This window comes from Bidens hawaiensis, unplaced genomic scaffold (assembly GCF_021521415.1).
Source record: "Bidens hawaiensis isolate Kalapana, Puna unplaced genomic scaffold, B.hawaiensis_p1.1 tig00056267_1, whole genome shotgun sequence".
Taxonomy (NCBI): domain Eukaryota; kingdom Viridiplantae; phylum Streptophyta; class Magnoliopsida; order Asterales; family Asteraceae; genus Bidens; species Bidens hawaiensis.
The window spans coordinates 45,978-58,713 of NW_027500149.1; the positions used below are offsets into that span (position 1 = coordinate 45,978).

Consider the following 12,736-nt stretch of genomic DNA (forward strand, 5'->3'; position numbering starts at 1 on the left):
CTCCCAGCCCGATTTAGCTAATTATTTTAGTTATAATCTTGCTAATGCCATATCGACGAGCCGGGAAACTTTTAAGGAGTGGGTGTCAGTGGAGGTAGACATGGAGAGGGCGAGGTAAGATGCGAAGAAGGCGGAGGCGGAGAGAGATGCCGCTCTTGAAGATGCCCGGGGAAGAGATGCAACTTTTTTGAAATATTTGGAGACTAATGCTGTTTTGGAATAACAAGTTTCTTCCCAGGGTGATCTCATCACCCGCCATGAGGAGGAGATTCAGCGGTTGAAGGCTGAAGCCTCGGAGAGGAATAAGCAAATTTCCTAGCTTAACGCTAACAATGCCCGCCTCTCTGAGGAAAACTCTGAATTAAAAGTCGTCACCGAACCGGCTACCTCCGAAAGAAAGTGGCTTATGAAGTATGGGCTTCCCCAGGTAAATACATCTCTAAGTCTTATCTTCAATGAATAATACCAAACTAACTTTGCTATATTTTTGTAGGTTATCGATCATATCAAGGACTGCTCTGAGCTTGGGGATTGCTTGGCCAAGCTTCTCTATCATTCCTCTCGAGCCGGAAAGAAAGTCGGATTTGAGGAACGCCTGGCAATGGCCCATGATGGTTGCGTAGCATCGGAGTTTGAACAGCACGACCAAGACACAGATGCTGACTATCACAAGAGCCTTCTAGAATTTGATGACCTCTCCTCTGCCATAAAAAATGCTATTAAAGATTGTTCCACTTGCGAGTACGGAGTCACAATACTATGTGAGTATCTTCAAGCTTCTCGAGATGATCAGGGTGGAGATATGCCCCCGCCTACCTCTTGAACTTTTGTACTTAGTAGTAGCAGTCAACTTTTGTAAATGGCTTGTATAAATCTTATGTGTGTAATTATTGGTTTGAATGAAATAAGAATTAACTTATTTCTATCTTGATGTTTCTTCTATAATGCATTCATGAATTTCTTGTATTACGCCCAATATGTATCACCTGACACGCAGATCATAATGTTTCTGACGCGTAAACTTTCATGTGATAATAATCTTATCTGCCTTAATTAACACACGAATGCCTCTAAGACTGACTTGTACCACTTCTGACCTGCGAACCATAAGTGAAACATTTTCAAGTTGAAAACACTTGCGTGTCTGTGGATTTCCAGTGATATTTGTTTAGCATCCAACTAGGTTTTAGTACCACTTTTTAGGAACCAATGTGATCGGTTTGTGCTAGCTTAGGACGATGATTTGACAACTACACATTTATGACGACTGTCATTGGAAACTGATCCTAAACTTTTCGCTTTTCCTGCCTGGCGTGTCTCAATTCAATTAGGCCTCCCTTTTTCTCACTGCTGGATATCCTTAATCGCATTTATTGTGATTAGTATAAATAAGGGTTCGTCTCTCCATATTTCTTTCATCATTCTAGCTTCTGCCCTCTCATATTTATTTGCTAGAAAATCTAGTTTTCTCTCAAACCCTAATTCTTTACCATAGCTCGTTGCGATCGCTTTCTCGCTGAGTACCCGATGGCGATAAACGAGGTTTAAATTTTGTTGTAAGGCACACAATATTGTTCCTACAATATAAAAATTCTCTTTGTTTTATAAGTTGACCATCTGCAGTGGATGGATCAACTGTATCCCTTCTGATAAAGTGGTGATTGGGATAGAACCATCCTACAATGATCTCGAATGGTGGGCGAAGTTCTTTTGGATACGTGAAAATGCCATCCCCATCTCCATGACCCACCATTCACCTAATGCGAAGCTGCCAGACCGGCCTTTCTCATGAGGATCAGAGCTTGTATAATCTTCTAAACCACACGCCGACGCCTATGCGTCCTATTAACGAGGCCACATTGGTGCGTGCAAGGATGAGCCATTTGTGGCCGTTTTCGGACTTTGTTCCTTATTACCAGAAACCCGATGGATGTAAGTATTTCTGATTTCTTTTCCTTAACAAGCCTCCATCTAACTTTTATTTCTTTCGTAGCTAAGGGAAAAATTTTGGCAGTGCTTGTGGATGCTGTTCTAGTAAGCATGAAGCATTGCCCGCGTGATAAGAAAACTCTTCCCTTTCTTGACAAAACCCAGGATTACTTTCTTTTTCCTAAGACTGCTCGCCGAGAACCCGTGGCATCCGAGGCGATGTATATAACCGGTAAGAAGTTTTTTGTTCATCTCCTTGATTGTTTACCCCTTTTCGAACAGTTTGTAAGCTATAGATGCTGGACGAAAGAGGAAAGAAATGCCCACATCCCCTGACCAAGACCATCGGACCCGAGTGGTGTTGGTCCATCTCTTATTCCGCCGCTCAAGAAGGTCAATAAGATCAGTCTTCCTGATCAGATCCAAAATGTTTCTTCTCGATCTCTTCAAAGTATTTTGTGTGTTCGGTTGTTTTTGGTCTTTCACAAATTTTTACTAACAATTCTTTTAACGTTTGTTGGATCCTGTGCGGAAGCCATCTTCGACTCTTATCATTCTTGACACCGTTAACCTAAGGGTTCCTGTTATTGTCGATCTTTCGTCTGATAAGGGGAAGGCAACCGAAGACAAGGTTGAGAGGGTGCCTCATTCTTATCTAAATGTCCATGACATGGATATTTCAGATTTCCGCCTCACACTTCACCAGAATTACAAGAGGGTGAAAGTGGGTCTACACACGTTGCGGGGAACCCGCCTCCCTAGTCTTCTCAATCAAATCTAGAAGGGGAGGCAGCGTTCGGATTCTATGGGGTCCGCAACCCGCAGGAGGACTTGCTAATCCACCAACCTCGATGGTCTCTTACTGAAGGCTCACGGTTTACAAATGTTGAAACATGTTACAGCTTCTTGAGTTGCAGCGTTCCTACTGCAGAGCGGGCCCATCAATTTGGTCGCCCCTGTCTTGAACTTGCTAACGCCATTGCTACCATATGGCCAACGCCGTGTCTACTGGGCAAGAGATCAACCGCGAATGGATGGTAATGGGTAAAGAATAGGGCGCCACGAAAGACAAGATGAAAGAGCTTATGGAAGACGTTGACCGATATCGCCTTGAAGCCAACACTGCGAAGTGAAAGCTCAAGGACGCTGAGAAAGCTCTAGATCTGAACGGGTGAGGCAGGCCGTAGCCGCGAAGAGTTTGGAAGAGGCGTGCAAACAATTGAGATTTTTATTTGAAGTCGCTCTCTCCCAAACTCGTGCTAAAAAAGCTGACCTCGCCAAAGCAGAGGACGCCAAGGCTGCATTGGAGGAGGAGATTGCTACATAAGGGAATACAATAAACTCCTTGCCAGTTGAGGTTTCTAAAAAAGATAAACTGATTGAAGAGCTCATCGTTGAGCAAGTAGAGCTCAATCAGAAGGCTGAGCAAGCCCTTTATGAGAAGAAATGGCTTATGAGCCATGGTCTTCTGCTAGTACGGAACTATCTTACTTCTTTCTTTTATTAACACCAGTTCTAACCCTAACTCTTTTGTTATAGGTTATCGGGCATATCCGTGATGGCACAGAATTAGGAAACTGTCTTGCTGACCTCTTACACGCTTCAAGCCAATCTGGACGCAAGACTGGATTCCAAGAAGGAGTTTCCTTCCAGCGGGAGGGACAACCCCTGAATGAATTTGAGTTGCATGAATTGGACACGGATGGATAGTATAATGCAAAGTTTGACAAGCTCCATTTCGAGATCCAAGACATTGTTCAAGTGTTTACCAACAACTCCAAAACTTCTTTCAGGACCAGGATTAGTTTTTTTTTTTAGATTATTATTGCTCCCACTTTGTAAGTATCTTAATGTAATGTTATCCCTTTTTTGTAAATAAATGACATAGTTTATACATTTTGTCTTGCTTTATGAATAACAATATAAATGTATTAAGTTAAACCCGTCATGTATTCAAAATAAAGGATTATCGCATAGACTAATGGCACGCAGGCCTTTATACGCCATAAATACCTTATCTTTAAAATGATACGCAGATCATACATTACTTCTGTTAACTGTAAGAATGACAAAGGCCAATTCTGTAAAATTTTAACACGCATGTTTTCCACGCGTATGGCACGTATAACCTAATAGCTAAAAATTGGCACGCGGGCCTAAGTTTTAATACAAATGAATAAATAACGCACAGGTTAATATCCATTTCGAAAATAAAATATGCAAAAATTTGTACTCAAATAAATGGCGCGCAAACTTTCCTTTATATTACAAAGAACCATTTAAACTGTACATCAAGGGGATGGTGCGCAGACCAAAAAGAAAATTGGTAAGCAAGCCTAAAATAAAATGGTACGCGGATCATTACAAATAGCATCGTTTAAGTTAGGACACGTTCCAAGTTCTTGGAACCAACGTTCCATCCAACTTTTCCAACTTATACGCGCTCTTTTCTAATTTGCGTGTAGGGTCCTTCCCAAGTTGGGGCTAGTTTTCCAGGTAGTTCAGCATTCGATGCTTTGTTATTCCAAAATGCATAGTCCCCCGATATTGAATTCACAAATCTTCACCCGCATGTCATACTATTTCTGGAGTTGACGTTTGTATTTGCTTTCTTTGATAGATACCAACTCTCTTTTTTCTTCTAGGAGGTATATGTTTAAGCGTAACTCCTTTTCATTTTCGATGGTGAGGAGTGTTCTCACGGATGGTACTCCTATTTCTGCCGGAATCATGGCCTTAGTACCATAAGTAAGACTGAATGGAGTTTTAGAATTACTGGTCTTTTTATGAGTTCTATGAGACCACAAGACATGCGGAAGCTCATCGACCCATCCAATTATTTTCATGCCCAATCGTGCCTTGATTCCGTCTTTAATACTTGTATTCACCCGCTCCACTTGTCCATTGGCTTGCGGATGAACGACTGAAGTAAAAACCTGAGTGATGTGTAATTCAGCTAACCATTCCTGCAGACCTTTGTCCGCGAACTATGTCCCATTGTCACTCACAATGGCTTGCGAGAGACCAATACTGCAGATAATAAATTCCCAAATGAATTTCCTAGCATTTGTAGCCGTGATAGTTGCTAAAGGTTTGGCCTCCACTAATTTCGTTAAGTAATCAATGGCGACAATAGAAAACTTGACATGCCCCGGCGCCTGAGGAAATGGACCCATAATATCAATTGCTCATTTATGAAATGGCTAGGCAGATGATACGGGCATCAATTCATTCCGCGGGCGGAGGGCGTTTGGCACGTGTCTTTGATAGGAGTCACATTTTCGGATCTCCTTTACTGCATCCAAATGCATGGCCAGCCAATAGTAACCGACATTCATTACCTTTGCAACCGCAATTCTTGGCCCCGCGTGTAGACCACAGATTCCTTCATGAATTTCTCTAATCAAGTAATTCGCGTCTTCTGCGTCTATGTATCAAAGGAGGGGGCCAAGAATGGATCTTCATTACAGAACTCCATCTTGCAATTGATAATGTAGGGATTTGTGGTAGATTTTCCGTGCCACGGCCTTATCTTCTTGGAGGATTCCAGAAGATCAGTAATCCCTGGTTGGTGTCATCCAAGAGACCGCCCCCCTCGGAATAACAAAGACTTGATGCTGGGGAACCGATGGTCTGTCCAGTACTTCTATCTGCATGTCCCTGGTCAAGTGTTAAAAACTTGTTGAAGCCAGCTTGCTCAGAGCATCAGCGAGTTTGTTTTCGCTTCATTTTATGTGGATGACTTTGCAAGATTGAACTGCTGCATAAGCTCTTTTGCTTGGGATAGATATGAAGCCCTAGTTTCATTTTTTGCTTCGTATACCCTAGTGATCTGTCCTGAAATTAGCATTGAATCAACCCGCGCCTCCAAGTGGCGGACACCTAGTTTTTTGGCAATTCGTAATCCAGCCAGGAATGCCTCATACTCAGCCTCGTTGTTCGTACTTTTGAAGTCCAATTTGATAGCGCATGTGAACTCATGGCCTTCTGGATCTATGACCCTTAAACCTGCGCCTGACCCTTCACCACTTGATGCGCCGTCAGTGAACAAATACCGCATATGGTCCTATTTCATTGGCGCGGGAGGTTGATGTTCAATCAACACTCTTCCTCTTTGTCATTTAGGACTTCCGTAACGAAGTCCGCCAGAACTTGTCCCTTTATAGCGGGCCTAGGTTTGTACTCAATAGAGTGTTCGCCTAACTCAATTGCCCATTTTGCCAACCTTCTGGACAATTCTGGTCTTCCCAACACATTCTTCAATTTGTAACCTGCTAACAGGTTAATCGAGTGACCTTGAAAGTATCTCCTAAGTCTTCTCGATGCATATACTAATGCCAACACCAACTTCTCCAACATAGAGTAGCGAGTCTCTGCATCCGCCAAGGTCCTACTAACATAGTAGATTGGCGTTTGGACGCTCTTCTTTTCCGTTAGCAGAACTGCGCCTACCGCTATGTCGAATGCCGAAAGGTAAAGCGTTAACAACTCCCTACGTGTGGTGCGGTTAAAGTTGGAAGCTCCATTAAGCACTTCTTGACTTCCACAAAAGCTCTTTCCGCCTCTGGTGTCCACTTGAAGTGTGTTTTCTTCAAGCAATTTCGAAGCGTGGACACGAAGGGAAACGATTTGGATGCATGCTTACCTAGGAATCTGTTCAAGGCGACTAACCTCCCATTCAATGTTTGAACTTCTTTCAAGGAGGAAGGTTACGGCATGCGTGTGACCGCTTGAACTTTTTCCGGATTGGCTTTAAACTGATCATTTGTTATGATGACACCTAAGAACTTACCATCTTCCATGCCAAAGGAACACTTGGAAGGGTTAAGCTTCATATTTATATTTTTCAGCGTGCCAAAGACATCCTCAATGTCATGTAACATTTGGTCCTCTTCAATACTCTTGATCACCAGATCGTCCATATAAACTTCTAGGTTGCGCCCAATCTGACCTTTAAAGTTATTATCCATCAATCGTTGGTTGGTGGCACCAGCATTTTTTAGCCCAAAGGGTATCATCCTATAGTAAAAGGTTCCTTGATCCGTCCGTAAAGCCGTTTTATCTTCATCTCGAGCTGCTATACCGATCTATTGGTTGTCACACCCCAACCTAAGGCGAAAATACCGAGGCGTGAGCCGATTGTTCACAACTCAAAGGTACTATTATAAAATACATATGACAATATCTATTAAATTAATTATTTCAAATTACAGTGTACAAATATTCTTAACACAAACAAATAATCTAAAACAAATAATCCAAACAAAATTTAATAAAGGTAGTCTTCATTAAGTTCCCTAAGGTCTTATCTAAGTGTCCAAAATTTTAATATTCAAGTCACATAAAAATCTGCATATGCGTAGAAAATACAATAAAGTTTTCAACATAAAATTGAGTGAGATTATCACCATTTTTGCAATGTATTTGTATTTGTGGTTTCTAAAACCGCCATCCCAACTGCTCCTCGGGTCTTTTGTTACTATTAATAGTTATTTACATTATAATTAATATCAATAAAATTTACTTAACATTAAAAGAATACGTTCAAATTCAAAATATAAAGTAATGTGTGTATGAATTCGAAAAAAGTGAACGTAACAAATATCAACGATTTAGTTTTTATGTTTTTTTAAAAACCGAACTAACATGAATATATAGATTTTCATTTTTTTTATTGTAAATAATTTATAAAAAATATAATAAATATGTATCTCATTTTTTTTATAAATATATAATAATCAATTAGTTATTGATAAAATGCTTTAAGCACAAAATCATTACTTTAAAAGCAATGCCCAAAATTTTGATGCTTAATTGTCGAAACCGAAATCAAATGGCTTCAAAAATTCTAAAACAAAAGTTTCGGTTTTTAGCATTTAAGACCAATTTTTTCGGGTCCAAAGTTTTCATGCACATTTGTCAAAACCGAAACCGAACAGTTTACAACTGTTTTATTTTGGAAATAAAAATAGAAAATAATTAGTTAATGATCAGATAAATTAATTAAGTTACCGGCGGAGATTCCGTCAGGGTAATATCTGTATCCAACATAGCACAGATATAGCAAAGCTTGACCGGAAATGGACCCCGTACACTTACTCCGGGCGATCTCGACTGCAGTTTTCAGACATTTGACACAATCTGCACCATTCATGTCAGTTTCACACTGGCCCATGACATATACCAACTGATATATGCCGGCATAATAAGCATGCTTCCCGTGAGCAACCCCTTTGGGTATCCCCGACAACGCCACCTCTAAATTTTAGTCAAACCCAGACCCACTGGCTTTACGGCAATCCTTGTACAATAGCTCCGATGGCGGCGGTTGCTGGAGCCCGAACACGTGGTACCTCATGTAGCAGCCGACAAGCTGGACTCGAGCGGCGCTAACGTCACGGGGGCAGGCACGTTGAATAGCGTTGGGAAGCTTTTCCATGCAGATGTTGCATTCGGAGCTGGATAAATCACCGCGGCACTGGAAGAGGCCGGTGATGGAAGTTGATGATTTGTGGCCGGAACCGGAGGTTGTTTTGTAGAAACTGTGGGTGTAGGATTTGGAAACTAGGGTTTTGTAGAGGGTTTTAAGGTTTTTGGAGCTCGCGGTTGGGTTTCGGAACTTTTGATTTGCACAGTCTTTGTAGATTAGGTCTGTGAAGAAACACTAACCGGACCCCGGGCAGATTACTGGTAACCTGGGGGTTGGATAGCTGTTTCCCACGAGGGGTTAGACCCTTGGAAGATGGTTCTTCTGATAACCTGCAAAACAGACACCGTGAGCTCGTCACTGAGAAGGGGGGGGTTCCTCCTTGTGACCACCCTCCGGCGTGAGAATCAGACTAGATTGCTCTTTAAATATAAAAGTATATTAAGAGATTGCTAGAGCAGATATCAGGTATATTATGATGATAATATGATAATGTAATGTGTCGATGATCATACCATTTGGGGTATTTATAGCCGAAGGTAGGTTTCCAAGGAGGTATGGCCGGCTGCAACAGTGTTCCTGTTCATCAACAGTAGCCTACGCACGTGCCCTGCTGGTAGTTGGTGGGTAGGCAGCGGCTGATAGTGACCAGGCCTGCTGTATACTGTTCCCTTTCCACCAACTGCCGGCTACGCACGTGGTATGACAGTAGTTGGTGAGTAGGCAGCGGCTAATAGTGATACAGTACAGGAGCATGCTGCTCGCCATGCTGTATCAGTGAGCTGTCGTATCTCTGATCAGATCTTTCGCCCATACCTCGTCAGGTACAGTAAAAGGTCCTTCAGTATACAGACTGGCTTATTTGGGCGGGAGTATTCCCCCTCCCGCCTCTGTGCGGGATTGCTCCCGGCTTTGCTCATTCCTTCAGGTGACACTGAATGATCGAGAGCTAAGTACCTAGTGCGTGTAGCCATGCTGCGCGGGTGGCCTTCCCTCATGGCTTGTATCCGAGGCTGCGGGAACAGGCGGAGTCCTTCACCATGGGAGGCATTTCCTGCGGGAACAGCTTGCGTACTGCGCGTAAGGACGTCACGTCTCTGAGCATGGTTGGTCCTGCGGATCCAGTTGGTTTTTGCGCAGACGTCCCTGTTTAAGGTGAGTCTTGCGGGACCAAATGGGCTCTACTGGGACCTACCTCTTCAAGTCCCCCCAGTCCAATGTTCTTCTCATGCGTGTTTAATAAAGTGAGGTGAACTTTTGGACTTTGAGCAAAGGGTTTTGAAAAGGGTTTTGTAAGGTTTTCCATGGGGATTCTTTCCGCGGAAGTCCTTGTCACTTGCAGAAATGCCCGAGTTTCCTGCTTGGTCTTTGGGTATGATGCGGGTAGGTCTGTAACCTCCTCGCAAGTCAGGAGCATTGAGTCCCAGTTGTATGGATTTTCCATGAGGTTTTGGTAGTTTTGAACATAGTGATCAATTATGTTAAGACCACCAATTCCATCCTGGAGCTTCAAACAACGTAGTTCTCGACGTTCCCGCTATGCGGGGATGTTATTTCCGTTTCCGCTAGCATTGCCCAGAAGATCCTTCTTGGTTTCAATTCCCAGCGGAGCGCTAGGTATGTGAAGGGTTTTGCCTTGACACTGTACCTGCGCTCGTCTTATGGTTACTTTACTTCCAAGGTATTCCTGGCGTCAATTCCCTGCGGGTGCTAGGTATGTGGAGGGTTTTGCCTTTACACTGTACCCGCACCCGTCTTGTAGTTACTTGGTTGCCGAGGAATACTTGGCTTCAATTCCCTGCGGGTGCTAGGTATGTGAAGGGTTTTGCCTTAACACTGTACCCGCGGCCGTCTTACGGTTACTTGTTTGCCAAGGTTTATTTGGCTTCAATTCCCTGCGGGTGCTAGGTATGTGAAGGGTTTTGCCTTTACACTGTACCCGCATCCGTCTTACGGTTACTTGTTTGCCAAGGTTTATTTGGCTTCAATTCCCTGCGGGTGCTAGGTATGTGAAGGGTTTTGCCTTTACACTGTACCCGCATCCGTCTTACGGTTACTTGTTTGCCAAGGGGTAAGGGGTATTTTCCCGCTTACCTTTTAATATTTTCAAATTTTTTGAATTTTGAAATTCGAAGAGTTGGTGAAAAGATAAGAACAGTCCAAACCTATGAAACGTCGTGCGACGGTTTCTTCTGACTGTGTCAGGACGTGCAGGAAGTTATGGTGACGTGACAGAACATGGTCATTCCAGACGCTTTTCCTGGCGCGTGGGCACGATTTTTCGGGCGCGTGGCCGCGAAATTACTGGCACACGTCCTGTCAACAGCTGTTGCCAGCCTGCTTTTTGCCACGTGTCATAGTTTCATTGCACCTTCGATTTCTCTCTCCTCCGCATTAAATTCACCGCATTAATTGCGATTAGTATATAAAGGGGGAGAGGCCTCTTTGTAATCCACACTTTCACCTCTCTTCTTCTTCTTCTTAGTGATTTCCGGCAAATACTCCCCTTTTTCAGGCAAGCATTTTCCCGAAATCACTCTTCTTTCTGCAAAAATGTCTTCTCATGATGCTGAAGCTGTAGCCGACGATAGGAGTACTGCTGGCGAGTGCCAGTGTGCTCTACCTGTCGATCAGTACCAGTACATCGTCAGGAAGTTCATGCTCGAGTCTCTCGAGCCTGAGTTTCCTGAATCCCACCAGACTGTGTACGATGCCCCCAGTGGCAAGATCGGGGTATATGCTGCATTCTTTGTTTATGGGAACCTTAGGTTCCCATTGACAAAGTTTGTGTACCGTGTCCTGGAGAGGCACGGGGTGCACCTGACCGAGGTGCATCCGATGGCGATTGCCAAGGTCCGGCACTTCGAGTGGGTGTGTCGGATTCTGGGTATTGAGCCCTACGTGGACCGCCTGATGACCTTTTATACTTGGAGGTGCGTCCAGGGGTGGTACACCCTGACAACCCGTATTAAGGGTTTGAAGATCTGCGTGACCGAGCGCAGTCTCCGATCGTGGAAGCGGGAGTTCTTCTACATCTCTGCCCGCGCCATCCCCATTGCTATGAAGTTCAAGAAGGGTCAAGCGCTTCCGAGCCTTCACGCTTCCAGCTACCAGGAGGCGGAATGGTTCGCGAAGATATCCCGGGTCCAATCTCCGGTTTACCGGTTTGCGGAGTCCGGGATGGTGCTGCTGGGGATGAGCCGGGTATGGAAGGATGCGTCCCGGTTTCCCATCCTTCTTGAATATGGTTTGAACTCTATTCCTTATGGTATGTCTTGTCTTTCTTGCTGATATTAGTTAATTTTCTAACTGTTTCTTTTTCTTTCAGAGGGGAATAATTTGGAGTCGCTCCTGTTCCCGCGGGAAGCTGACAGTCCCGTGCGGGTGGGCACTCGTGCTCTGGACGACAATGAGTTGCCCATCCTGGAGCAAACGGCGGATAGGTTTGTGGAGGTCTATCCGCCGGACCAAGAGATCCTGAGCCACCGGCGGCCAGGTAAGGAGATATTTTATCCTGAACCCCTCAATGCTGTACCCGTTGCTGGAAATCCTTACATCCTGTCTTCTTCTGAGGAATCCGCAGATGGTCCTCCCCTTGTGCGGAAGAAGAAGGCTGCTGCCGGCGTGAAGGGGAAGGAGAAGGCCTCCACAGCTGATCCAATGGTTCTCTCTGACTCGGAGTCAGATAGTGAAGAGGTGGCGGGGAAGCCCGGTGGTGAGGAGACCACTACTCCGGAGGCTACGACCGTTACCTCCGGAGAACCAACGAAGACGACGGTGACCGGTACCAAGAGGCCGGCTCCATCGGGTTCCTCCCCGCCCGTCCGTACGTTCAGGGTCAAGAAAACCCGTAAGTACAATCATAATGCCTGCAGATTTATCGCTATAAATTTATCTAACACTTTCTTCTTTGTGCAGGCGTGGGTGTTGACGCATTCCGGGGTGAAGCGCAGGGGAGTATCCCCCCGCCAATGACGGTAGGCTCGGTCAGCTTTCCTGAGGTGTCGACCCAGGCGCCTGCGCCTGCATCCGCTGGTCCAGTTGCTCATTCCTTTGAGCCAACTGTTCCGGCAGAGATGACGTCACCGCCGGCTGTGAGTGCGATTTTTACAGCATCCTTCACAGAGCCGGCGGTTACTGCTGCTGCTTACAAGGCGGCGACCACGGCGGCGACCACAACGGCGACCACGGCGGCTGCCGCCATGCCCGCGCCACCGGCACCGATGGCCGGACCATCAGGTACGCGCAGGGCTTCCCGTCGATTTTTGCCACCTTCCCGTCTGCCTGACCTGTTGGATGGATTTCCTTTAGGTTCAGGTGATGGGTTTGGCGGCTATCGGCCTGTCATTGACCCTACAGGTGCGTAGGGTTCCTTTCTTT

The 12,736-nt window shown here is 44.8% G+C and overlaps 1 protein-coding gene and 1 pseudogene across 1 annotated transcript; both read right to left on the reverse strand.

Annotated features, from left to right (window-relative positions):
- Nucleotides 1-5,659: 5,659 nt before the first annotated feature.
- On the reverse strand, nucleotides 5,660-5,989 carry LOC143601439 (uncharacterized). The gene has a single exon (XM_077078846.1). The coding sequence runs from the start codon at nucleotides 5,987-5,989 to the stop codon at nucleotides 5,660-5,662; it is 330 nt and encodes a 109-aa protein (XP_076934961.1).
- Nucleotides 5,990-6,027: 38 nt separating this feature from the next.
- On the reverse strand, nucleotides 6,028-8,580 carry LOC143601440 (plasmodesmata-located protein 3-like; annotated as a pseudogene).
- Between the last annotated feature and the right edge of the window lie 4,156 nt (nucleotides 8,581-12,736).